The 27133-nt window shown below is 38.9% G+C and overlaps 1 protein-coding gene across 1 annotated transcript; it reads right to left on the bottom strand.

Annotated features, from left to right (window-relative positions):
• Nucleotides 1-6735: 6735 nt before the first annotated feature.
• On the bottom strand, nucleotides 6736-7101 carry LOC147941355 (uncharacterized). The gene has a single exon (XM_087458484.1). The coding sequence runs from the start codon at nucleotides 7099-7101 to the stop codon at nucleotides 6736-6738; it is 366 nt and encodes a 121-aa protein (XP_087314610.1).
• Between the last annotated feature and the right edge of the window lie 20032 nt (nucleotides 7102-27133).

The raw sequence follows: 27133 nt of genomic DNA on the forward strand, positions 1-27133 counted from the left end.
CCGGATCTATAGAGACCCCCTCTGCAGAAACAATATGACCCAGAAAACCCATCTCACGCTGCCAAAAACTGCACATGCTCAACTTAGCAAACAACTTCTGCTCCCGCAACTTCTCCAGAACTGCCCTCAAATACATTGCATGTTCCTCAGGACTCTTAGAATATACTAGGATGTCGTCGATGAAAATGATGACAGACATGTCCAGAAACTCCTGAAACACGCTGTTCATCAATCTCATAAACGCTGCTAATGCGTTAGTCAACTTAAAAGGCATCACCACAAACTCATAATGCCCATACCTCGTCTTGAACGCAGATCTATCTTGGAGAACCAAGTAGCACCCCTCAACTGATCCAACAACTCATTGATCCTGGGAAGAGGGTACTTGTTCTTCATAGTGACCCGGTTCAATCCCCGATAATCAATACACAAGCGGAAACTCCCATCATTTTTCTTAACGAATAACACCGGCGCTCCCAACGGTGATATACTAGGACGGATGAATCCCTTGCTCAACAAATCCTCCAACTGTTTCTTCAGCTGCCATCTCTGCTGGAGCCATCCTGTAAGGAGCCTTGGATAACGGTGTCGTCTCCGGTTCCAGTTCAATGGTGAAAGGATCAGACCAAGATGGTGGTAACCCCTGCAACGACTGGAACACATCCTCAAATTCCTCAACAACCTGAATACCGCTAACCGTAGACTACCCCACTGACTCTGGCATAGATATAGTTACCAAATAAGCTACACGGTCCTTCTCGATCATCTTCCCAGCCTGCATGGCCGAGATCACGAGACTTCCCGAAGTCGGTCTAATATCCTGAAAAACCAACTCCTAGACGCTCAAACTCCACTCTACCCCGATGGCAATCCAAATGTACCATATGCCGATGCAACCAATCCATCCCGACAATAACATCATACAACTCCACTGGACTGATAAGCAAATCTGATGGCCACGACTCTCCTGCAACCTGAATATCAACACCCCTAACTCGTCCAATGACCCTCAGAAACTTGCCTCCCGCAACTCTGACACCTCCTGTACGCTTCCCAAGATCTCCTTTGATATCCGCACTCTCCGCACACTCTGCACACTCCGGAGTAATGAAGCTATCAGAAGCTCCAGAATCAAACATAACGTGAGACTTAAACCCGCCCACCAACAAGGTCCCTACACAAACCTCATGTGTTGAGAACCTAACACTTTAACACAGGAAAAACATAAAATCTGAACCTACAAAAATTTACAAAGTTAAGTACCAGAAATTATACCTGTGATCGCCCCGGCACTGGTTCCACCAGTCTCGACCATCGTGTACACCCGTGGTGCCTGCTCAATCGGTGCTACCTACTGCACTACAGGCTGCAACACATGCTACACCGCTGCCACTGCCATCCGCTGCAACTTGGGACACTTGGGCTTGATGTGCCCAGACTCCCTGCAATGATAGCATACACAAACCACTGCCGTCATAGCACTCCTCTGGGGACAGCTAGCTACCTTGTGATCCATGCTCCCACAACCGAAGCATCCTGCACCACTCGGCCTCTACGTAGCCTCCCACTTCCTCGTGGTTCCCTGCGCAGGCTTGCTGCCCTTGCTAGAACCTTCCTGATGATGAGCCTTCCTAGGCTGCACCGCTGAACTAACCGTCACTGACTGTACTCGGATATCCTCCTCAATCTCTGCTGCAGTCTCAACCATCTCTGCACGCGTAGCATAACTCTGTCCTCTACAATGGACCCTCAAGTCATCACGAAGAGCCCTCATAAACCTCATGATCCAGGCCTCCTCAGACTCCATAGCACGACCCCCATAAGATAAAAATCGGCTGAACTCCAAGTCCAGCTCCCGCACTAACCGTGTCCCCTGCGATAACTGAAGGAACTGCACCTCCAGCCGATCTAATGCCTCCCTCGGAAAGTACTTGCGGTTGAATTCCTCCACGAAGTCAGCCCAAGTCATCTCCCTATGCACTTCCTAGCAGCCACTGATCTCCACCACACCTGAGCATCACCAATCAAATTGTGGACCCCTATGTCCACCCAAAACTCCTCAGGACATCTCAGAGTGTGGAAGTTACGTTCCACACTCAACCTCCACGCATCTGCAACAGTAGGATCCGTACCACCCGAAAACCATGCAGTATAAATACCACGCATCTCTCTCAGCATAGACACATAACGAGAATGAGTTTCTGCATCCGCAGCCACTGGCTGCTGCTCCTCCGCCACCACTGGTGGCACTACCTGAGCCAGAGCCAGTACCACTGCCGACAACCGCTCCAACAACTGTGCTAACAAGCCCGCAAGATCAACACCAGGGACTCCACCCGCTGGGAATTCCACACCCGGAACCCTAGCATCAACGGCCACTGGAGCATCAACACCGCCCCCTCCGGCCACACTCATGGAATCCTCCTGGATACCCTCCGACTCGCCAACACCCTCAGCTGTCACACTCTGGTCCGCAGTCTCACTAACCGTTGGAACTCTGCCCTTACCACGACCACGTCCGCGTCCACGACCACATCCGCGTCCACGACCACATCCGCGTCCACGACCACGACCATTAACAACATCGTCTCTAACCATCTGCACTACCATGAACAGAAGCCTAAGCAAACAATACAATGTAAATTAGAACACAGAAACATAAACTCACCGTGGAATCACACAGTAGGCTCGAAGAGGATGTTCTAGGACTCCATGCCACACACAATTGAATAACTCACATAATCCATCAAAGCATGCAAATCCCAGTATCTACAGCACAAAGCCTAGTGAACCCAAACCTAGAACCGTAATGACTCTGGTACCAAACTGAAACGACCTGACCCATTTTTTTTAATAATAAATAATAATAATAAAAATAAATAAATAAATACCCTACAGCTAGTGGTCCCATACCCACTAGCCACCTACCACAATCACACCAAACAGCGGAATTCATAAACAATACCAATATCTAATAAATAACCAATAATAATTCCAATCATAAACTAATTATCCAATCAACATAAACCAGAGAACCAGCAATCCTAAACAACATTCTAGGACTCACTCTAGCAACCTAACAGAAGCCAGACAACCAAGCGAGCTACTAGAATATCCTCCTCTTCATTGCCTTGATTCCACGATCACACTTTGCCTTTACCTGCACCAAAAACACAATTTGCAATGCATGAATATTTTATAAACACAAAGGCAATCCTCCCATCTACTGGGCTATACACAAAAGCAATAGAGACATCTCTAACCATCAACCAACAATCAACAATCAACAATAACAAACCAGGACTCTACATCGACCGACACCAAGTGAAACGACCCGACCCGTTTTTTTTTAATAAAAAATAATTTATAATAAATAATAATATATTACAACTACTGGTCTCATACCCATTAGCCACCTAACCACAACCACAATCAAACAGCGGAAATAACCAATATCAATAACTAATAATATTCCAATAATAAAATATCTAATAATCAAATATAACCATAAACCAATATCCAAATCATCAGAAAACATGGAACCAGCAACCTAGCAATGTTTCTAATGACCCAAATCTAGCAACCTAGCAATGCCAGACAACATCCAATCGAGTTCCTAGAACATCCTCCTCTTCATTGTCTTGATTCCACGATCACACTTTGCCTTTACCTGCACCACAAACACAAATTGTAATGCATGAGTATTTTATAAACACTCAGTAAGGCAATCCTCCCATCTACTGGGCTATACACACAAGCAATAGAGACATCTCTAACCATCAACCAAAAATCAACAAACAACAAATAACAAACCAAGACTCTGCATCCACCGACACCACATGGGGATGCATCGACCGACACAAGGGATGCATCGACCGATGCAAGTTACACATGCATCGACCGACGGATGCTCGACATAACACGAAAACCCTAGGTTTTACACGCCGTCCTCGCACTTGCATCGACCGACGCACAAAGTGCATCGACCGATGCAACATGCCGAGCATCGTGTTCCCCAAAGCTTCTCGCCGGATCTTTGCTCCTGCAACCACAAAACTCGATCCCAAGCCACAAGAAAGCTTCCTAACGTCCCAAATAACCATATAACAAGCCTAACAACACGTAAACAAGCAGATCAAAGAAGCTCTAGCTTAGATAAGCCATGGTCCTGCACTTACCTTTGCCAAGACGAATCTGAACCTTAAACCAACAAGAAAACAACTCCAGGAAGCTCCTACAACGATCCCAGCTACAAATCTCTACAGAAACAGTTTCCAATCTCAATAAATCACCAAGAACACTCAAGAACACTTAAGGAACTTTTCTCTCTTTCTTTTTCTCTCAAAAACGGCCAAAGTCGACTAATGAGACAAAAGAATCGACTTTGGCCAAAACACAGCGTTTCACTTAAGTCAAAACGCCGAAAACTGAACCTGCATTGATTGATGCACCTTCTACATCGACCGATGCAATCCCCCAAATCAGGATTTCGGTTCGCGGGTGTTACACCAAGCATGCATCGAACGACACCAGATGGGGTTGCATCGACCGACACAAACTTGCATCGCTCGACACAAACTTGCATCGACCGATGCATGCTCGACTTAGCACGAAAACCCTAGGTTTTACGTGTCGACCTCGCATTTGCATCGACCGACACACAAAGTGGATCGACCGATGCAAATGCCGAGCATTGTTTTTCCCCGGAGCTTCTCGCCGGATCTTTGTTCCTACAACCACAAAACTCGATCTCAGGCCACAAGAAAGCTTCCTAACGTCCCAAATAACATTCTAACAAGCCAAACAACACATAAACAAGCAGATCAGAGAAATCTCCAGCTTAGATAAGTCATGGTCATGCACTTACCTTTGTGAAGAACGATTCTGACTCTAAAACCCAAGATCTACACTCCTAGCAAGCTCCTAAAACGTTCTAAGCCTCAGATCTCACCAGGAAACGCCACAAACTTCCAATAATCTCCCAAAAACGCTTAAGAACCGATATGAACTCTTTTCTCTCTTATTTTCTCTCAAAACGGCCACACTCGTCGAATGAGACAAAATGAAAGGTTTTTCCTAAACCCAAAACGCAGCGTTTAACTTAAACTCGTCCGCACAAAACCGGCATTGCGTCGACCGATGCAACCACTAAACCGGGATTCCGGTTCGTGGATATTACAGTTTTTGAAAAGAACTCAGGTATCCCATCTAAATTTTTTACCCAATTTATTTTAGTAAACATTGTTTAACGAGTAATTATTTAAACGAGAATGAACATAAGACAAAAAATTATGATGGATACGGGACGAGACGAGACGAGATGGGATGAGACGAGGCGAGAGAAGATGAGTTGGAGTGTGAGGGGATGAGATGGGACGAGACGTGTTTCGCGTTCTAAAATAAATATGTTTAGGTTTATTTTTTAAAAATTTACATGAAAATAACGCACCTATGCTACAGCACACAGATTAATATAATTCTTAGTCAATTTATGAATTCAAAATTTATAATAAAATATTTTGTCCCATGCTACAGCACGGGTTACTACCTAGTTTATTTTATAATAAGAAATTGGGAAATTTACACAAATAACACAAAAACCAGTCTTGTTTCTAAGTTCCAAAAATAGCATCATGTATTAAAATTAAACCATAAATTTTAAACATTAAACTCTACCATTAATGTAATATAGGCAACCAAAACATAACAAAAAATTATTAAAAATATTATAATATTATAATTATGACAAATAATTTTATTTTAGAAATTTATAGAGTGCGTTCTGTAATTGTCAGTTTTAGTGCTATTTTGAGGGTATTTCTCTATTTATAAAACATAAAAAATACTTTATCAAAATTTTTGATCGATTTCCCAGTCGTAATCATTAAAACTAATAACTTTGAAAATCATTCTTTACTAGGATTTAATCTGTGGTGACATAACCTATACTATATTTTATTACCAAAATTATGAATTTTTTTTTATCTTAGTGTAGAAGATAAAATCAGTTTCATTTTCTTAATTGAAATATTTTGCAGTCAAATTTAATTTTAGTTTGTAATAGAGTATTAGATTTTTCATTTTTTTTAGAAAAATTTGGGATAATTTAATTTTGAAGAAAAACAGAAATTTATTGTAGATTTATTTTAGGAAAATTATGTTAAATATAAATATTATATAAATATAAACCAAAAATAAATTTAGAGAAATAGGAATCAATTTAATAGAGATATTTTAGGAATTGATTTTTTTTTATTTTATAGCCATATTGTAATTGTATTTTGTGAAATTATTTAGAGATTAACTTTGTAAAGTAAAACTAAAAAGATAGATTGCAAAATATACTTCAAATATATTAATATAGATATATAATAAATAACTAATACAAAACCCCATTTAAATCGTTGTTATAATCATAAGTAATATAGCTAGCATGCAATTATCTCATAGATAAACTTAGGCATTGTTCTTTAACGATTCGTTAAGCATAAGTGATAAAATATTTAACGAAACATATTAACAAATTTGAAGGACATTGTTACTCAATGATCTCTTCCACTTTAGGAATTTATTTAGAAATAAGAGGTTTTAGAAAAGAGTAAATATTCATAAAATAATATACGATAAAATATCTTTTTCGGACTAGTGAAAATGATAATGGGATCATTCTTTAAAATTTGAAAGTACATCAAATTTAGGGTTTTTGAATGAAACAAATGGTCCACTATTTAAAATCTACGGATTATTTTTTCTATGGTTCCTTGCAACAACCTCCTCACCCAGTTTCTCGTAGAGGTTTTGATACTTCTCTAACAACTGCTTAAGAACTTCCGTATCCTTAACAGTCATCGGATCGACTTTCCACCAAGCTTCGCTCTCTTCTTTGATCGCCTTTGCCATGGCTATCCCTTTATTTTTCTCAGCATTAGCCTTATCTACGAGACTGTTGTAGACTTTGTAGAGTTCTTCCATCTTTGCTTTATGCTGAACATCTATGTTTGTTTGTTGCATCAACGAGGTTGATGAGGATCCCTCGCCGTTAAGACACGGCTTCACAACATCAATCCCATTTTGTTTTGTATTGGAGTTTCTGGAACTCATGTTAGAGACAGAAAAAAGTTTAATCACAAAAAAGAAGACAAATTTGCAATTTTAATTTGTTTGTGTTTGTTTCCGTTAGCAAGGAATAGATTTATTTTTTTCTGAGTGCGACTGAGGTTTTTATAGATTGAAAAATATTAGTAAAAATTTGCTTGAAAATTGGTCAAATTCTTATCAGATTAATATTTGGAAATTCGATCTTAATTGTAAACTGATTTAGAGATCATATTTGACTGAGAATTTATTTCATAATTGAAAAATATTCAGTTTCAAGAACTTAGTCAAATATGTAATCGACTTAATTTTTGACTACTACTTTTTTCTTGACTACTTATTGGCCTGTTTTTGGAATAAACTATATGAGTCAATGTTCTATCATTACATTTATAGAAAATATATATATATATATATATATATATATATATTGTTAAATTTATTTAGAAAATTCTAAAATTCACATATTTAGAAATATGTATATTTTTATCAAAATGAAATTATCTAATTATTCATGATAAAATGTTGACTCATATAGCTTATTTCCAAAATAAGAATTAGTCAAAAATTATGTTAGTTACGACATAAATCTCAGTCACATATGACATAAAATCTAAGCCACTTAACAACAACGGTTAAATTTCTAAACATTAATTTAACAACTACTGACAATTCTTTATTTAGTTTAATACTATTATTATTTCATAATTCTTCATAATTTTAATATTACGATAAATGTATTCTTCATATAGTTTAATATTCATTTTTTCGTCTAATAAATTTTATTATTTCTCAATTTCGTGCAACATCAAGTGTAAAAGACTCGATGGAGGATTTACAGAAGCAGAGGAAAAATCTCTATACAAACAAAATTTAGAGAGATTATCTGCCACAACATTATGTATATATTTTTTAGTCAACCATTGGACCACAACATGCCAACCCATTAGATATGTTATATATAGTGTTATATTTTGTATTTGAAAAAAAAAATTAATAGTTTTATAAATTGTAACTGAAAAAGCAAAACAAAAATAAAGTATTAGTTATATTCATGTAAGAATAATTTAATTAAAATTTTTGATTTAAAAAATATATTTGAAACTAAAATAAAAATAATAGAAACATAAACACGAACAAGTGCAACTGCAAAAAGCATAAAAGAAATCAAAACCTATGCTGAATAACAAAGATTTGTAATTAGAATCATCTAGATGAATTACCTGTAACTCATTTATATATAAAGAGAGATTTTTGGGCATACATCTCATTGGTGATATTTGAAATGTGGATCCGCCGATCATCTGATGATGGCCAATTTATTACAACATGAACTCACATAACTTATAGAGTATGAAGTTAAAACTAAAATGTAATATATTTGTAACACATCTAAAAAATACCTTGTCTCTTTACTAGTGTGAATTAAAAAAAAAAACACTTTCAATTGTTTATATAAGATGTTGTAATTGTTATATTATTGATATTCAATAAATTTGTTCCGATAAAAGGCGTATATACTATCGTTGAACATTGACTAGCGAATATACTCCACCATTAAACACCGACTAGCCATTAAATGATATGGAAAATCTTGTACAATTATTTTGTATATTTTCTTAAGTTAAAATATATTTTTATATGTTTTATTAGTTTTAAAACAGTATTATTATAAATCTTAACATTTCACATTTAGACCTTAGTTCGTTATAAAATTATAACTCATTACATTTAATTTAACATGTCGTCTGCTATAAATAGTTTCAATATATTTATTTAAAAAAATAAATTAAAGTATTTTTGGTAAGTTTTTATATGTTAAATATTTACTATATTCTTTAAAAATATTAAGTTAAACATGAACTGTAGAATTTACCAATAAACTGTTATTTCTTAATCGAACTTGGAAATCAAATTCTTCATCATTTGTAAACTGAAATCCCTGTATCTTCGCTTTTTCGTAAAAAATGATTTGTGATAAGTTTAATTTGATTAATAATGGTTTATAAACCGAATTTTGATGAAAAAATAATGATAATTAGATTATGAGAAATAATATTAAATAACTGTAAATGAAATAGTTAAAAAATTGGATTTGACCCATAACCTGAAATATCATGAATAGATTCAGATCTGTTAATGCTCCACAACTTCAATTCAGAAAAGTACTTGCAAAAGTTGGTAGTTTTTATTATCATTCTTGTGCTTATACTCCTCAACAGAATTTTGTTGTTGAAAGATAACATCAACATCTTTTAAATGTTGCAAGATTTTTATATTTTCAATCATATATTTTCAACATCTTTTAAATGTTTACTGGCCAGAATGTGTTTATGCAGCTGCTTTCCTGATTAATAGACACTACAAGAAAACAGGGCAATGACTACTGCATGATTAGTCCTTAAATAGTTGTTAAATGGTTTTCTACGACTATTTAGTGACAAAACATTGGTGTAGCTGATACTTAGTCGCTAAACAAGATAGTCATTAAATGGTCATAATTTAGCGACAATATTACGATTATATAACGTTGTCGTGACATTTTTGTCGCATAAACGTTAATTAGTTACTAAAATTGGTAACTAATTAACGACAATTTTACGTTTATATAGGCAACAGTCGCTAAATAGTCGTAAAATTTAACGACTAATTAACTACTAATCTACAACTGATTGACCTTAATAAAACTTCGAATACTTTAGTCATACATTAGTCGTTTAATACCTGCGACTATTTTCCGTCTATATAACGACTAATTTAACGTCTAATAAGCGACTACCCTGTTTTGTAAAATAATATATTGTACTGGTTTTTTCGTTTTTCAATCCTCATTTTATTCGTTTCATGAAAATGGAGAACAAACCAATTAATACCAAAGTGCAAAACTATAATATATACAAGTCGAAAATCAAATGAAACGACATTATAAACAAGTTCAAAATCGAATTGAAATCAGAATTTAAACAAGTCCACCATCAAAGGAAAACCACAATATACACAAGTCCAAAATAGAGTTCAAACCAAAAGCAAAGAAAGAAAGAGACAGGATCATGGAGCTGTTGATGGAAGATTGTTTGAGACAAGATCCTCCTCAGCTGTTTCAGAGGCCATAAAATCCAGGAAGGCTGGATTAGTCTTGCGAATAAAATTAGCCATCAAGGACAAGTGCTTGATCTCGTTCTTTTGCTCAGCCACAAGGAGAGCAGTCTCTTTTTCTATAGCAACAGCTTCAGCATTGAGAGTAGCCTGAGCTTCGATTTGACGTTGGGCTTCCTTCAGTTGCTCTTGCAATGTAAGAAACGCTTCGGTTTGGTATGGTTGCTTGCCCTTGCCAAGAGTATCTTTGAGGCTTCCAACTCCATAAGGAGTTCCTCGTGAATCCTTCTCAGTGCACTGTGAAAAGAAAGAGAAAAAACAGTAAATAAAGAGCATAACAAATGCATGATCGACTATAAATCTGTATATTTTATAAATGTTAATTTACCTCAAGAAAGATGGCAGTACATTCATCACTGGTGAGCTCCCGAAGGTGTGAAGTACCATCTGAAATACATTAATCTTTCTCGAGCTCATCCAACTTCTCTTGTAACTTCTTCTGATAAGCTTGATGGATTTTCTCTGCCTTCCCATCAACATAAGAACCATCTAGCTTGGTATGTGTTTTGTAAAAAACGTCACCCATACTAATCTCTCTTCCCAGTTCCTCTTCCTGCAATCTTACAAATAAGAATGGTTATGAAAGTGTTTAAAGTTAGAAATGAGATAAATGTATTACAGAAATTAGAAATGACTTAGTACCAGATCATCTTGGATTTCCTTATATGACTTAGGGCCTGCTAAGTGTATGTGAGGACCAAGACGAGGACCAAGACCATTACAGTCAGACATACGACAATTGGAGTAGGTGACACTCCTTTGCTATTGTTCTTCAGTATCCCAGTTATCAACCATCTCTTGCCAGAGAGTATCGTTAATTCATGTAGGTCTAACTCGACTAGTCCTTGCATCGCTAACCATGCCCTTCATCCGCCGGTTACAGATGGTGTTGAAATGTTTTTCAACGGTTGTTGTTATCAAAGGATCCCAGGTGTGAGTTTTCTACAAAACAAAGAGAGAAGGAATTATGTTAGTGGAAGCAAGCAATAACACATAATAACACATGTAGAAAACAAGTTACATTACACCATTGTTACCGCAAACCCCATGAAGTATCTATCTTTTCTATCGAGAGGCACAAAAGTCCAAGTATAATATGGACCATCGAATTTGTTTGTAAAAATCTTGGTAATCTTCCAAACAAGTTGGCCTTTTTTGTCCTGATCAAACCTCCACACATGTAAAAAAAGTTAGTAAGCATTGAGACAACAAATCACTGAAACTAATACAAACTTGATAAGTGATGTCTAAACTAATATAAACTTGATAAGTGTTGTCTAAACTAATACAATATATACAACAACTCAGACAATTGAATACGTGTACGCAAAAAAAAAAAAAACAATCAATCCGTGTATGCGAAAGAGATTCTGTGGCATCTTTCATTATCAAACAAAGTCTAATACTATGAGAACCAAAGGTTTGTTTTAATTAACCGAATCAAACAATCGAATTACACACAATTCAAAGGAAATTATCCGAGAAATCCCTAGAAAATTAAAAAAAACTTTGATTTAATTAACTGAGAAGCCTCAGTTCCAATTGCAATACCAATGGAAGTCTAAAAAGAAGAAAAACACATCAATTTTTTTTTTTACAAAGTCTAAAAAACTAACCAAGTCGTGTTCTCCAACTGTTTGGGAGAGAGAACGGTCGTAAACATCTCACGACCAGGCATCGTAAGCAGGGCAGTTAGAGATTACATCATGTCATCCTGAAGTTGAGGCTCATAGTTGTTACTTTGAGAAGATGGTTGACTATGACCCTGAGAGTGCTGAGGTGGAGACAGCAGATGATCCTCCGGTGGATTGTTCTGAACTTCAGGTGTCAAAAAATGCGGCTCAGGAACTCAATTGACGGAGTTCTGTTAAAGCGTCTGTGGCAGTGGGAAGTTCCGGAAATGGGGTGCTGTCTGTTGGGGGATAACACGTTGTTCCTCTTGGGTCGTGTGCAGCAGAGGAATTGGAGCTGCCGGCGTGAAGTTGTACTGAGATGGAATAGGGTTGGTTCGTCTAACGGCTGCAACCTTTCTCTTTTTGGTCTTCTTAACCGCAGGATTCGACGACATGAGAAAAAGACGGATCGAAGAAGGAGATGGGTGAGTCGGCGTTTAGGTTTAAGTTTAGATCAAAGAAGGAGAAGATCAAAGAAGGAGATGGGTGAGTCGGCGTTTAGGTTTAGGTTTAGATCGAAGAAGGAGATGGATGCATCGGCGTTTAGGTTTAGGTTTAGATAGAAGCTCGAAGAAGGAGAAGATCGAAGAAAGAAGGAAGAAGTAGATAAAAATTGGTTTTAGGCGGGAATTGGTTTTTGGCCCAAATTTCTTTTGGCCTAATTATAATTCTGGTTTTACACAATATAACTTATACGTTTTGGTGTTAATAAGAGAAAGTGGTTCATATGGTTAATGTAGTCTGATTAGAGTCTTGAGACCCAGGTTTGAGTAACCCCAATTTTATTTTTTTTTTCTTTTTTTTTTTTCACAAAAAAATGTTATGTTTATTGCATAAAATAAATAAAAGAATAGAATAATATATCAGTCAATAAGATATAGATAACTTAAAAAAATATAATCTAAATTTAGTTTCGGAAACCCAAAGCTTTGGTTTTATTAAAGTACATAATATATATTACATAGTTTATATACATATATATATATATATATATATTCATCAGGGTTCTTCGTCATCTTCTTCTTCATCATCTGAAGACGATAAATTACACATAAATTCATTTTCAGGTTCCGCATCTTCAACATCGTAATCGAGATTTATTGGGACCCCTCCTTCTAAATTGTCTACTACGACATCTTCAATTGTAGTCATCAAAACAGAATCATCATTTTCTGTCTGCAAAAGAGTCGGTTCTCCAGAAATGTTTCCCCTCGGATTCACTTTTAACATTGAGCCACAAATGCTTCGGTTTCTTTATGTATGGGTACGAAATATAACAAACTTGATGTGCTTGAGATGTTGTTTGCAATCAACATGTACACATATTATACATAAATGTGATAGTGACAATATATAATTAATGTGTATTTATATACGTACCTAGAATAAATGGTTCGTATTTATTGTACTTTCTGGATGAAAGAACATCTACAACGCCACCATTACTCCTTCGAGTACCTCTACCAATAACAGGGTCATACCACTTTCACTTAAAAAGTGTGATCTTCAAATTGACCATCCCCTCATACTCAAGTTATATGATATCAGTTAATGTCCCGTAGAAATCTGCAGCATCAGAAACATCCGCATAATTTTCACCTAACAGAGACCCCATAGTTACATGTCTTTCGTCAAGCACCGTGATTCTCTGTATGAAACAAATAACCTCTTGTAAAATACATTGGCCATGTTTTAGCCTTGTTCAAAGGTCCATGCACAATCTCTTGAACCCTGGTAGGAAATAGATTGGAGGCGTTCCAATAAGTAACCTGCATACATATAGATATGTTAAATAATAACAATAAGTAAAATATGTATATCATGAATATGAGTGTAAACATACATATTGTTTAACCTATAAATGATATTCGTCAACTCTTTTCGCAGAGAGTTCTTTTTCGGTAAGTCCTGGATATTTTGCCAAAATAAAATCCTCGAACATACTATATATAGAAAGATAAGATCACCACAAATGTATATGAGAAAAGATAGTGGAATATTAAAATATAAGTAATTTGTGACATGTAACTTATATACCTCTCAATAGGCTGAAAATAGTCACAAATCCGTAAAACATATGAGTGTACGCAACGTTAGTCATCATCGGAAAGCCATATTTCATTCATTTCTCCACTGGGACGGCCAACTTGAGTAAATATAGAGGGTACTCCAGAGACATGATATTCAAAGGCTTCGCCTTCATCAAATCTTGTTAACCTGGCCAAATTATTAAAAAGTAATTAATGTCATTAACATATCCCATTAAAAATATTTAATCTTAATTGCTCACCTTGATTTTGTTTGTATATTCGCAGCAAAGTAATGCTCAGAGAAATAAGCAATCTCGTCATTGATATATGATTCAACAATTGATCCTGCCGCATATCTTTTGTTCTTTGTTTTTCCTTTCAACTTTTTGAAAAACCTGAGACTCAGGAATGCAACTTTTTTAATGGAAAGAGTCTTAGACACTTCCACACCTAAAAGGTGTTTGATGAAATGTCTGACCAACTAGTGACAGAGACCTACATTCCTAGCCTAAGAGATTAGTTGTCTAGGTTGTTTGTTGACGTGAAGGAACTGTTTCGTCATGCCTGCTTGACCATTTTTCTCTAGCGAGAGCTAGGTTTGGAATTGTTCGAGTTTGAGTAGCTTATGCCAAGAGATTGGATTAGCTAAGTTATGATGTTCATTGTCTAGGGATAGTTTGCTTGTGGCATGTTAAACACTCTGTAGACTAGGAGACTCCGCCGACATCAATTACTCCCATCCTTAGGACTTCTATCTTTCTGATTGTTAATTGCATTCCTGAGACTCTTTCCGTTCTTGCTATTTAGTTCTTGCTTAGACTCGTTTCTGCTTTTACTCATGTTTGCTTCTTGTCATGCATTCTCGATTCTAGCTCTGTAGCTCAATTCCGTTTCGCATTTTGATCATTTTTTGAATTGGCTTGACTTGTAATTTTTTAATTGCATCTTAAGTGGTAGCATCATCCCATTTGGATTGGCACCATAATTACTACAACTACATAAGGTTAATTGAACCTACTATGATAGACATACAAAAATCCTAGTTTCACTCGGGTTCCCAAAACAAAACCTAAAACTATTGTAAATTATTGTAAAGAAATCTAAAACTATTGTGAATTCCAAACAAAACCAAAAATAAAATGGTGAATGTGTCTTAAATTTAAATGAGAAGAAATAGAAAGATACCATAGGATTAGTGTATCGTCGGGTTCCTTATCTATGTCAAGGATCATGAAATCGGTGCGAATCTCCACTCTTCCGATCCTGAGAGGCAAGTTTTCCAGAATACCATGCTTATGCCTAATGGTCCTATCAGCTAGGACCAAATATAGGCTGCTTGGTTTAAAATTGCTAAAACCCATTTTGTTGGCAACTGAAAGTGGCATGATACTAACTGAAGCTCCTAAATCTCACAAGCAATTGGTGAAGATCCGAAGGCCTATTGAACATGGCAGTGTGAAAGATCCGGGGTCCTTCAGTTTCTCAAGGATCTTCAGTTCTAGATCTAAACATACTCCACTCATTAGGATTGCATTCCTAATTTCTTTAACAGCTTCCTTTGCTGCTATCTCCCACTAAGCTGTCCCTTTGATAATTTCCTCTTTAAGAGCGTGCGGTGGCAAGAGCTTAGGAGGGGGGGGGGGGTTCCGGTTAGATATACGCTCTGCAAGTGCTTCTAATTGAATGTCTAGAGCTGCTTTGAATATTTCCTTCAATTCCCCTTCCTCAATTGCAGGAGGTTGTGATCGATCTGTCATCTGGACGTCTGCCCGATGGTTAATCTGATCATCATCTGCCTGATGGTAGTGTATCGGGTTCAGTCTCGGGTTGTGCGTCAGTCTGCGATTTCCAAGTTGATACTCGATCGTCAGCAGGATCGGGATGATCGTGTGGGTGATCGGCTTGGTACTTGGATAGGTAGGAGTGTTGCTCGTAGAACTGACTGCTATCCATATTCTCCCCACCTTGATCGTCACTGTCCTCAGTGAGGTAATCATCTACATCATCAACAAAAATTGCTTGTGCAGTAGCATAATCGTTCGGGTTCCAAACAGATTTACCGGGTAGTTGCACTACAATAAATCTCTACATTGATAGTAGTAGAGAAGTGCTATAATACGTTATTCGTAGCTTTTTCACAAACACTATGTTAGGCCACTGTTATCGTAGGTACCATACATATGCTATGGTAAAGTCTTCTACCATAGCAGTGCCAAAATGCTATGTTATGGCGCTTTTCTAATTTTTTAAAATAATGTCATAAGTCATTTTACACGCTATGTTATGAGCTTCTACGATAGCTATATCATAGTAACACAAAATTAATGCTATTTTATATAATATGGTAGTATTTTTTTTTCAAAATTTATTAAATTAGATTTTATATTTTTGTATTTCAAAAAATAATCCACATACATAACTTTAATATTATATTAACCAAGATAAGCCTTACATAACATGAAGTGCCACCAAGTCTTAAACAAAATAAAACTAACATTACAAAGAACAAGAACAGAGACAAACTTTACATGTACATGTAACCCATCCAAGCCTTTCTTCTGCTCACTTTCCCTTGAAACAATCCAATGAACAGCCACTAGTTCACTTTGAATATATGAAAAAGACATGTTCCACGTTATCCTCTCCATAAGCATATGCTCATATGAAAAAAACGAATTATGAGAAGCCACAATCTGCCATTAACCCTATAAGCACATAGCAATCACATAGAGATAAGCAAACCCTAAATTGTAACTGTAAACAAAACAAAAAAAGAGTCAAAAGCTGAATAACTTGTGACCCCCAAGTTGAATCGGTTCACAAGCAATGGTAAAAATCTTACTTTTTGTACAGTTGGTGAAGTCGTAGGACACACAAAGGATTAAACAAGTGAGATGAAAAACAGGAAAATAGATTCAAAGTGTTTACAAACCTGGTCGAGTTATAGATAAAAATTTAAATTATCAAATACGAAAGATCCTAAAGATAGGGTAATCGACTCATAAGTGCTCCTGATCAATTTGGGATGTCTCACATGCTTAAAGCAATATATTCCCTTGATAATGAATCTCTAAACCTTGTAAATCCACTCTCGTAGTAGAAACAATCAACCTTAAACACTTCCTTACCCAACTCTCGTTGGAGAAACATGACTAAGCAGGCATTAAAATCCGATTCATTATTGTCAACAAACTCCTTACACATCTAATCTCTTAGGCTAAGTGAGTAAATCTCTAGCATTAGTTGGTTCAAGCATTTCAACAAACATCTCTCGATGGCAAAACACCCTAGATCTAATCTCAACCTCTCGGTCTGAAACTAGCATTAAACATACTAATCTAGAAAGGAATTTTCATAAAAATAATCAAGCTAAAATCTCCTAATCGATCAAGAACACATACTCGCCTATCCCATCCCTAGAAACTTTGATTCACTACTCAGATCTCATAGTAAACGATATAAAAACACAAACGAATGAGAATTGCATTGAATTAAAAGGGAGACTGAAGTAATAAAAATTACAGAATCGCAAATGAAAGAGTAGTTAAAAGAAGTAAAAATCAAATCCTAACAAAGCTTGAAAAGTGTAAATCGCTCTTTCTCTCTCTCTCAGTAGCTCTCGCTGTTTGGGGTCATGAGTGTCTGCGGCTTCCTCGGCGAGAAAATAAGGAGGGGATTTATATATGGAAACCCCTTTGACCTAGCTGCCCAGCTCTGCTCGAAGGTCTGCACGAGGTTCGGCACCCGGTTCGGGTCGGGTAGATCTTCGGGTAGGGCTTCGAGTTGTTTTTCATGCGTCCAAGTCCTCTTTGATCAGGTTATGGTTTGGACTGTTCTTCTCGCACGATCACTCCATCGGGTACATGCTCGGGTTTCACCTCATTCTTGCTCTTTTTAGGCTCCAAAGCACATGTTTTCATCCAAAATGCACAAATGTAACAATGAAGCACCCAAAATAACCTTAATGCAAATTTCTAAGGTTAAGGACCTAAAAATGCAAAGGTTAGGCTATATAAAATGCAAAACATGGATAAAAAGATGCCTAAGAAAGTGTAAATTAGAGAGTAATCATGTATGCAAATACAAATCAACAGGCAAACCAACAAGTAAACCAACAATACAGGGAATACAGTGGAGACTTTGGAGGTTACAAAGGAAGAGGTCATGGAGGTAGGTTTGGTTATAGAGGACGAGGAAGAGGACCTTTTGGAGGAAGAGATATGTCACAAGTTACTTGTTTTAGGTGACCAAACTGGACACTTTGCTTCACATTGTCCAGATCGACTACTCAAGTTACAAGAGACACTAGAAGCTGACAACAAGGACACACAGGATGCAGACTAACTTCTAATGCACGAAGTGGTCTATTTTAATGAGAAATGTGTTGTGCCAAGTGAGTTCGAGACTAGTACAGATGGGGATAGCACTTGGTACCTTGATAATGGTGCCAACAACCATATGACCGGAGATAGAAGAAACTTTGACAAGTTTGATCTGTCTGTTACTGGAAAGGTTCGCTTTGGAGACGATTCACGAGTTGCTATAATGGGAAAAGGAACAATTGCTTTTATTGATCAGAATGGGAAGCAAAGGGAGATGACTGATGTTTACTTCATTCCTGATTCAAGAAGCAATATTAGTAGTCTTGGCCAAGCTACAGAATCTGGTTGTGATATACGCTTGAGAGATAAGTACTTGATAATGGGAGATCAAGATGGAAATCTTCTTGTCAAAAACAGAAAAGTCTAGGAATCGGCTATACAAAGTTCAGATGGGGTTACGAGATAATGATTGCCTATACCTTACTGAGATAAGTGAATCAGGTAAATGGCATGCGAGAATGGGGCATGTTAATTATGCAACCTTAGGATCAATGTTAGGTAAAGATCTAGTTCTAGGAGCACCAAAGTTCTCAGTAAAAAAAGGAAGTTTGTAGTTCATGTTTGCTTGGGAAGCAAATTAGGCATGAGTTCCCTCAGGAAACTACATTTCGAGCAACAAGAGAGTTAGAGCTCTTACATGGCGACCTTTGTGGACCAATAACACCAAGCACATTAGCTGGAAATAGGTATGTATTTGTGATCATCGATGACTTCTCAAGATATATGTGGACTATGCTACTAAGGGAGAAAGGAGAATCCTTTCAAAAATTTCAGAAGTTCAAAGCTGTAGTGGAGAAAAAAGTTGGGGAAACAATTCAAATCTTCATAACATATAAAGGTGGAAAGTTTGTATCCCAGGAGTTTAACTCTTTTTGTGAAGCTTCTAGCATAAAAAGACACTTGATAGCTCCATATACTCCACAACATAATGGTGTTGTTGAAAGGCGAAATAGAACTCTGATGGGAATGGCTAGAAGTATCTTGAAACATATGCATATGCAAAACTATCTTTGGGGAGAAGCTATTAGACACTCTACATACCTTATCAACAGAATAGCCACTCTAGCTTTGAAGGATAAGATTCCATATGAGTGTTTTCGAGATAAAAAGCCAACAGTTCAACATATAAGGATCTTTGATTGCATTGGTTACGCAAAGGTTGAGAAGCCTAATCTAAAGAATCTAGATGATAAAACTTGTATATTTGTTCACTTGGGAACAGAACCAAGGTCTTAGGCGTATCGATTGTTAGATCCACAGACAAAAAGAATTGTTGTTAGTTGTGATGTTGTGTTTGATAAAACAAAAGGATAGCATTGGTCTCAAGACAGCTCTACAGAAGGAAGTGATGAGAGTTTTAAGGTCAACTTTCATGGTTTTGGAAACCATGGTCTTCAAGAAAATGATGAAGCTAATGAGAGGGATCAGAATATTGAAGATGAGGAAAGTTTGAGGGAAGCAGAGACTGGTGACAATACTACGACACATAAACGAGCAGTTAAACTCGAGCCACACCAACCTGCAGTTACCAAAATAAACCAACCTGCAGGTCCGTCAGAGTTGGAGTTACAAAGGTCAAAACAAGTGAAAGTTAAGCCGAGATATCTTGAAGATTACATTTTACTTGCTGAAGAAGAAGGTGAGTTCTTGATTTTATGTCACAATAACTGCCTAAAAGTTTTTATGAAGCTAGGGAGTCTGAGGAGTGGATTAGAGCTTGTGAAGATGAAATGGGATCAATAGAGAAGCTAAGAACTTGGGATCTTGTTGACTTACCCATAGGAGCAAAACCAATTGGTTTAAAATGGTTATTCAAGCTAAAGAGAAATTCAGATGGGAGTATCAACAAATACAAAGCTCGGCTAGTAGCAAAAGGATATGTGCAAAAATATGGAGTTGACTTTGAAGAAGTTTTTGCACCAGTTGCTAGGATCGAGACAATAAGACTACTAATTGATCTTGCAGCTTCACGTGGATGGTGATAACTCTCTAATTTACATGTTTTTAGCATCCCTTTTTGTCCATATTTTGCATTATTCATACTCTTTACTTAGCATTTTTAGGTCATTAACTATAGGAATTCACTTTTAGGCCATTTAGGGTGTTGCATTTTTGCATTTGCATATTTTGGATGAAAACAGGTGCTTAAGAGTCTAAAATGGGGAAAAACAAGGACAAACCCGAAGATGTACCCAAAGGAGCCATCGAGCTGGAAGAACGAGTCTGAACCCCAACACGATCAATAAGGATCCAGGAGCATGAAGACCAACCCGAAGATTTACCTGAGGACTAACTTGACCTCATCCTCGTGTACCCCATCGAGTAGACCCTCGGGCAGGTCTGGGAAGCTAGGTCAAAGGGGTTTCCATATGTAAACCCCTCCTCTCCTTCCTCGCAAACGAGCACGCGGCAGACCGTCAAACCAGAGAGCGAGAACTTCTGTGAGAGAACTGAGTGACTCAAACATTTTTCCCTTTTGTTTTAGATTTTATTTCATAATTTTTTATCATTTCTTTAGATTTTTATCTTGTACTCTTATCCCTCTACTTTAATATAATGCAATTTTCGTTTATATTTGCTTTGATGTTTCCTGCTATGACTTCCGAGTAGTGTAGTAAAGTTTATAGGGATGGGATAGATGATTTTGTGTTCTTGATCGGTTAGGATGTCTTAGTCGATTGTATATGTTTAATAGATTTCCTTCTAGATTGGTGTTCTTAATGCTGTCAACAAACCGAGAGGGTGAGATTAGATCTAAGGTGTTTTACCACTGAGAGGTGTAGATGAGATGATTGAATCAATCAATGCTAGAGGTTTACTCACTTAGCCTAAGAGATTAGATGAGTAAGGGGTTTACTGACAATAATGAATCGGATCTTAATGCATGCTTGGTCATGTTTTTCCAACGAGAGTTGGGTAGGGGAGTGATCAAGGTTGATTGTTTCTATCACGAGAGTGTTTTAACATGATTTTAGAGATTCATTGTTTAGGAAATATTTGCTTGAGGCATGTAAGACATCTGTACTGGTTAGGAATACTTAGGATTCGATTACCCCATCCTTAGAAGCTTTCGTATTTTAATTGTTTGCATTTCTATTCATCACTCGATCCCTTACCCGAACAGGTACACGATCACCTGCTTCGAGTAACCCCTCGAGTTGTTCATACCTTATTTGCTTACTCGATCACCCCACCCGATCCTGTACTCGAATGCTTGCATCGAGTGCTTAGGTCGTGTGGTTCCTTGTTTATATTTTTTTCTTTTATTATTTTAAGATTGTTAGACAAAACCCCATTATTGCTTGGCTTGACTTGCATTGTTCTGATTACATCCTTCCTGCTAGTATAAACAACCATTTGGATTGATAACCCTTTGTACTACAACTGCATAGGTAATTGATACCCTGGGTGAAAAACCTGTTATCAGATGGGAAATCCATCATCTTGACGTAAAGACAGCCTTTCTTCATGGAGAACTCAAGGAGACTGTTTATGTTAGTCAACCTGAAGGATTTGAGAGAAAAGGAAGTGAAGGAAAAGTCTACAAGCTTAACAAAGCCTTATACGGCTTAAGGCAGGCGCCTAGAGCATGAAATAATAAGCTGAATCATATTCTGGAGGAGTTACAGTTAGTGAAATGTTCGAAAGAACCTTCTATGTATTGGAATAATGCCAGTAAAGATCTCTTAATTATAGGAGTCTATGTTGATAGTTTGTTTGTCACAAGAACAAGCTTAATTGTGATTAACAAATTTAAGGAGGAGATGGCTACTAAATTTGAAATAAGTGATCTTGGGAGATTGACATATTATCACGGAATGCAAGTTTGTCAACACCAAGATGGGATAACACTAAGTCAAGCTCGGTATGCTCACAAGATTCTCGAGGAAACAAGGATGTCCAACTGCAACTCGGTTCTTACACCAATGGAGATAGAGTTAAAGTTGTCTAAAGCCGATAATGAAGAAGAGATTGATGCAATATTGTATAGGAATGAAACGACCCAACCCGGTTTTTTTTAATAATAAATAATAATTAATAATAATAAATAACTACAACTAGTGGTCCCATACCCACTAGCCACCTATCCACAACCACAACCAACAGCGGAAATAACAATACCAATAACAAAATAACCAATAATAATCCATAACAACAATCCAATAATCAATCATCAGGAAACATGAAACCGACAACCTAAAAATGTTTCTAAAGACCCAACTCTAGCAACCTAGCAACGCAAGACAACACCCAATCGAGTCCCTAGAACATCCTCCTCTTCATCGCCTTGATTCCACGATCACACTTTGCCTTTACCTGCACCACAAACACATATTGAGATGCATGAGTATTTGATAAACACTCAGTGAGGCAATCCTCCCATCTACTAGGCTACACACACAAGCAACAGTGATTCCAATGTTCCAAACAAACAACAAACAAAACATACAAACCAGGAAATTAAACATTGTCTCGCTGGAAGGGAGGTGTCGACCGACACCAGCCAAGTGTCGACCGACACTGGCCTTGGTGTCGACCGACACTACCCCACAGTGTCGATCGATGCCCAATTTGCTGTTGTCGACCGACACCAAGTGGTGTCGATCGACACTCCCTCTGCAACCACGATCCGCTTGAAGCCGAGAGTCGAATCTCGCTTCCCAACCTCTTCCAAATCGTCCAATACTCAAAAGCCAAGCCAAAACATCCTTAAAAACCTGTAGCAACAAATCCCCAGCAAGAAAATACACAAAACAACAACACACAAGCAAGAACAAGGAAATCAAAGGCTTAGATTAGCCATGGTCATGCACTCACCTCTTTGTAGGAAGATTTGGACCAACAACAACGAATCCTACACTCCCAGAAACCTTCTAACACGTTCTTGGCCCTGGATCTTCACTCCCACAGCAAAATCTCACCAAAAACACCTTGAAATCTGACAAACTCTCTCAAGAACCTTTAGGAACTATTTTCACCTCTTCCTCCCACTCTCAAACGGCGTAAAACAACAAAAACACGACCCTAGGTCGTTTTCCCCCTTTTAAATCTGGTCGAACCAGAAATTATTGGTGTCGACCGACACCCCCCCTTGGTGTTGATCGACACCCTCCCCCAAAACGCACTGTTTTGGTTCGCGGGCGTTACAATTCTCCCCCACCAATATAGATTCGTCCTCGAATCTCAAACAACCATCAGCCAAGGGCTCCCGTGAAACCGTCTCCACGGTCCACACTCCTCCAACCGATCTACGAAAGGTCACCTCTAGGCGATAGACTGACGCTCCAGGCATTATTTGCTCTCGACTTTTGGACTTTCCTTTACTCATAGGCCTAAACCTTGAGTTTTTATTGGCTCCTCATCAGACCTAAGTCTGCATGCCATAATGTTGTCTCCTCATCAGGCCAAGGCCCGCATGCCATAATATATATAAGGAAAAATCCAATACTTGTCTCTCGGGTTGCCACCCTACAGCGCATCCCCGGATCGTCATCTGAAGTTGGTATACCAACCATACTACCAAGCCACAAAGTCTCAGAATATGGCAGTACTTGGAGAACCTAAGTCCCCCAAGAGTCGCGAGCAAACAATTCTGAACACGTCTGAGTCCTATCCCTATCCAGGTTTCCTTCCCGTGGCTCGCGTAAGACAACATGATGCCCTACCAACCACATATCCCCTCACTGGGATACCTCATGACCACACAAGGATCATCTCACTGCCCAACGGGCCACCGCAAAGGCCAAACAAATTTCCTAAACAGGACCGCCACCAAGGCCAAACAAATGTCTTAAACAGGACCGCCACTAAGGCCAAACAAATGTCCTAAACAGGACTTTCACCAAGGCTAAACAAATATCCTAAAAAGGACCGCCACCAAGGCCACTCGCCCCGAAGGACCGTCACAAACACCATTTGTCCCGAAGGACCGCCTCAATAGGCACTCTGGCTAAACAGCCCCCACAAAGGCCTCACTCTGGCTAAACAGCCCGCCACAAAGGCCACACAATGGCTAAACAACCCACCACAAAGGCCACACAATGTCTCTAAAGACCGCCACTAAGGCCACACAATGACTAAAAAGTCCGCCACTAAAGCCACACAAGCCCCTCCACGGCTTCCCCCACTTAAATGGACAATTTTTAACTCACATAAAACTTTCAACTTTTACAACATTCCACTTTTGGAAACTTTCCATTTCAGGAAACTTTCCTCCAAAAACCCCGCCTCACGAAAGCTTTGTACCCCGAGCACCACCTCATCTTGTTACTTAGTCGCACAACCAACCACCCCAAGCGACCACGTAAACAAGAGAGATGGGCTGGAATACTCCATTCCCGCTCCAGCCACGGATTACAGATGGGACTAGGCTAGACAAGCTCAAGTCGCGGCTTGCTTCTCATACCACTTCTGAAACCTTGCCTTCATCCTCGCCTCAGGCTCCCAAGTCTCCTCAACACCCTCACAGTCCCAAAGGACTCTCATCAAAGGAATCCTCCTCTCGAGAACCCTCACTGGTCTCGCCTCCAAAGTCATGTTAGGCTGAAGATCCTCAGGAATCTTAGCTAACAACTGATCATCCTCACGGAGACACTTCCTCAACATAGAAACATGAAAAACCTTATGGAATGCACGCATAACCTCAGGTAACTCCAGTCTATAAGCAACTGGTCCAACACGCTCAATCACTCTGAACGGACCCATATACTTCGGACTCAACTTAGTCTCCGTCAATGACCTGTTCGGACCCCGCAACATGGCCATCTTGAGGTACACTCTGTCACCAACCTGAAACTCAAGATCTCTCCTCCTCCTATCGGCATAACTCCTCTGCCGATCCTGAGCTTTCTTCATGTTCAGCTTGAGAACCTGAATCTTCTCTGAGGTCTCCTGAACAAAATCTGCCCCGTAAATGCTCCTTTCCCCCACCTGAGTCCAGCATAACTGTGTACCACACGGCCTCCCATATAAAGCCTCATAAGGAGCCATCTTAATACTTGCTTGATAACTGTTGTTGTAATCAAATTCTACCAAGCTCAAATGATCTGCCCAATGGCCTCCCCAATCCAACACGCACATCCTCAGCAAATCCTCCAGCGTCTGGATCGTCCTCTCTGACTGTCCATCTGTCTGGGGATGATAAGCTGTACTCATATGCACCTTAGTGCACATCTCTGCCTGAAACGCTCTCCAGAACACCGAAGTGAACTTAGAATCCCTATCAGACACAATGCTCGCTGGCACCCCATGAAACCTGACTATCTCCTTCACATACTTCTTAGCCAAGACCGCTGCTCCATCAGTCTTCTTAATGGCCAGAAAATATGCCGACTTAGTCAACCGGTCCACAATGACCCAAATAGCATCAAACGTCCTGGACACTGGCAAACCTACCACGAAGTCCATAGTAACCATATCCCACTTCCACTCCAGAATGGGAAGACTCTTCAGCAAACCGCCTGGTACCTGATGCTCAGCCTTCACTAGCTGACACACATCGCACCTCGCAACCCAACTAGCCACGTCCTTCTTCATCCCGACCCAGTGATAGTACCTCTTGAGATCATGGTACATCTTAGTCGTTCCTGGATGAATAGAGAACATGCTCGCATGAGCCTCACTCAGAATCTCCTGCCTCAACTCATCATCCTTAGGCACACAAATCCGCCAATGTACCATTAGCCGAAACCTGATACTCTAAATAAACATCCTTTGAGGCATTCACCAGCCCCAAATCTTTTTCCTGAGCCAACCGTACTCTGCTCAACAGATCTGCTCTATCAGCTACAACCAAGCCCAACGGCTCCTGAGAAACCGCACACAAGCTCAACGCACTGATCTCTCCTACCAGAGAATCCATATCCTGCTCCTGAGCCGAAGCCGCCCGCTTCCGACTCAAAGCATCTACAACCAAGTTAGCCTTACCAGGATGATAGGCTATCTCCAGATCATAATCCGCCACCAGCTCCATCCACCGCCTCTGCCTCAAATTCAGCTCGGGCTGAGTGAATATATATACTTTAGGCTCTTATGATCTATAAACACCTGTACCTTTGCACCATAAAGATAAGATCTCCAATTCTTCACGGCAAAAACTACAACACCCATCTCCAAGTCATGAGTAGGATAGTTGTCCTCATGCTTCCGCAACTGCCGCGAAGCATAGGCAATCACCTTCCCATGCTGCATCAACACACATCCCAAACCCACTCTGGAGGCATCTGTATACACCACATAGGGTTCTCCCTGCTCAGGCAAAGCCAACACCGGAGCAGTAGTCAACATCTCCTTCGGGCTTGCAAAGCCTTCCTCACACTCATGTGACCAGACAAAAGGAACATCTTTCCCCTTCAACTTAGTCATAGGACGTGCTCTCCTCGCAAACCCCTGCACGAATCTCCTGTAATAACCTGCTAACCCGAGAAAACTCCTGATCTCTGTGGCATTCTGCGGTCTAGGCCAATCCCTGATAGCCTGAATCTTCTCCGGATCTACAGAAACCCCATCTGCAGACACAATGTGACCCAGAAAACCCATCTCACGCTGCCAGAAACTACACTTGCTCAACTTAGCAAACAACTTCTGCTCCCGCAGATTCTCCAGAACTGCCCTCAAATGCACTGCATGCTCCTCAGGACTCTTAGAATAAACCAGGAAGTCGTCGATGAAAATGATGACAGACACGTCCAAAAACTCCTAAAACACGCTGTTCATCAATCTCATAAACGCACCTGGTACGTTAGTCAACCCAAACGACATCACCACAAACTCATAATGCCCATACCTCGTCCTGAAA

The sequence above is a fragment of the Camelina sativa genome, chromosome 7, assembly GCF_030686135.1.
Source record: "Camelina sativa cultivar CO46 ecotype springtype chromosome 7, ASM3068613v1".
Classification (NCBI taxonomy): domain Eukaryota; kingdom Viridiplantae; phylum Streptophyta; class Magnoliopsida; order Brassicales; family Brassicaceae; genus Camelina; species Camelina sativa.

Coding starts and splice junctions, on each gene's coding strand:
- LOC147941355 (XM_087458484.1), bottom strand. CDS start 7,101: ATGAGTTCCAGAAACTCCAATACAAAACAAAATGGGATTGATGTTGTG.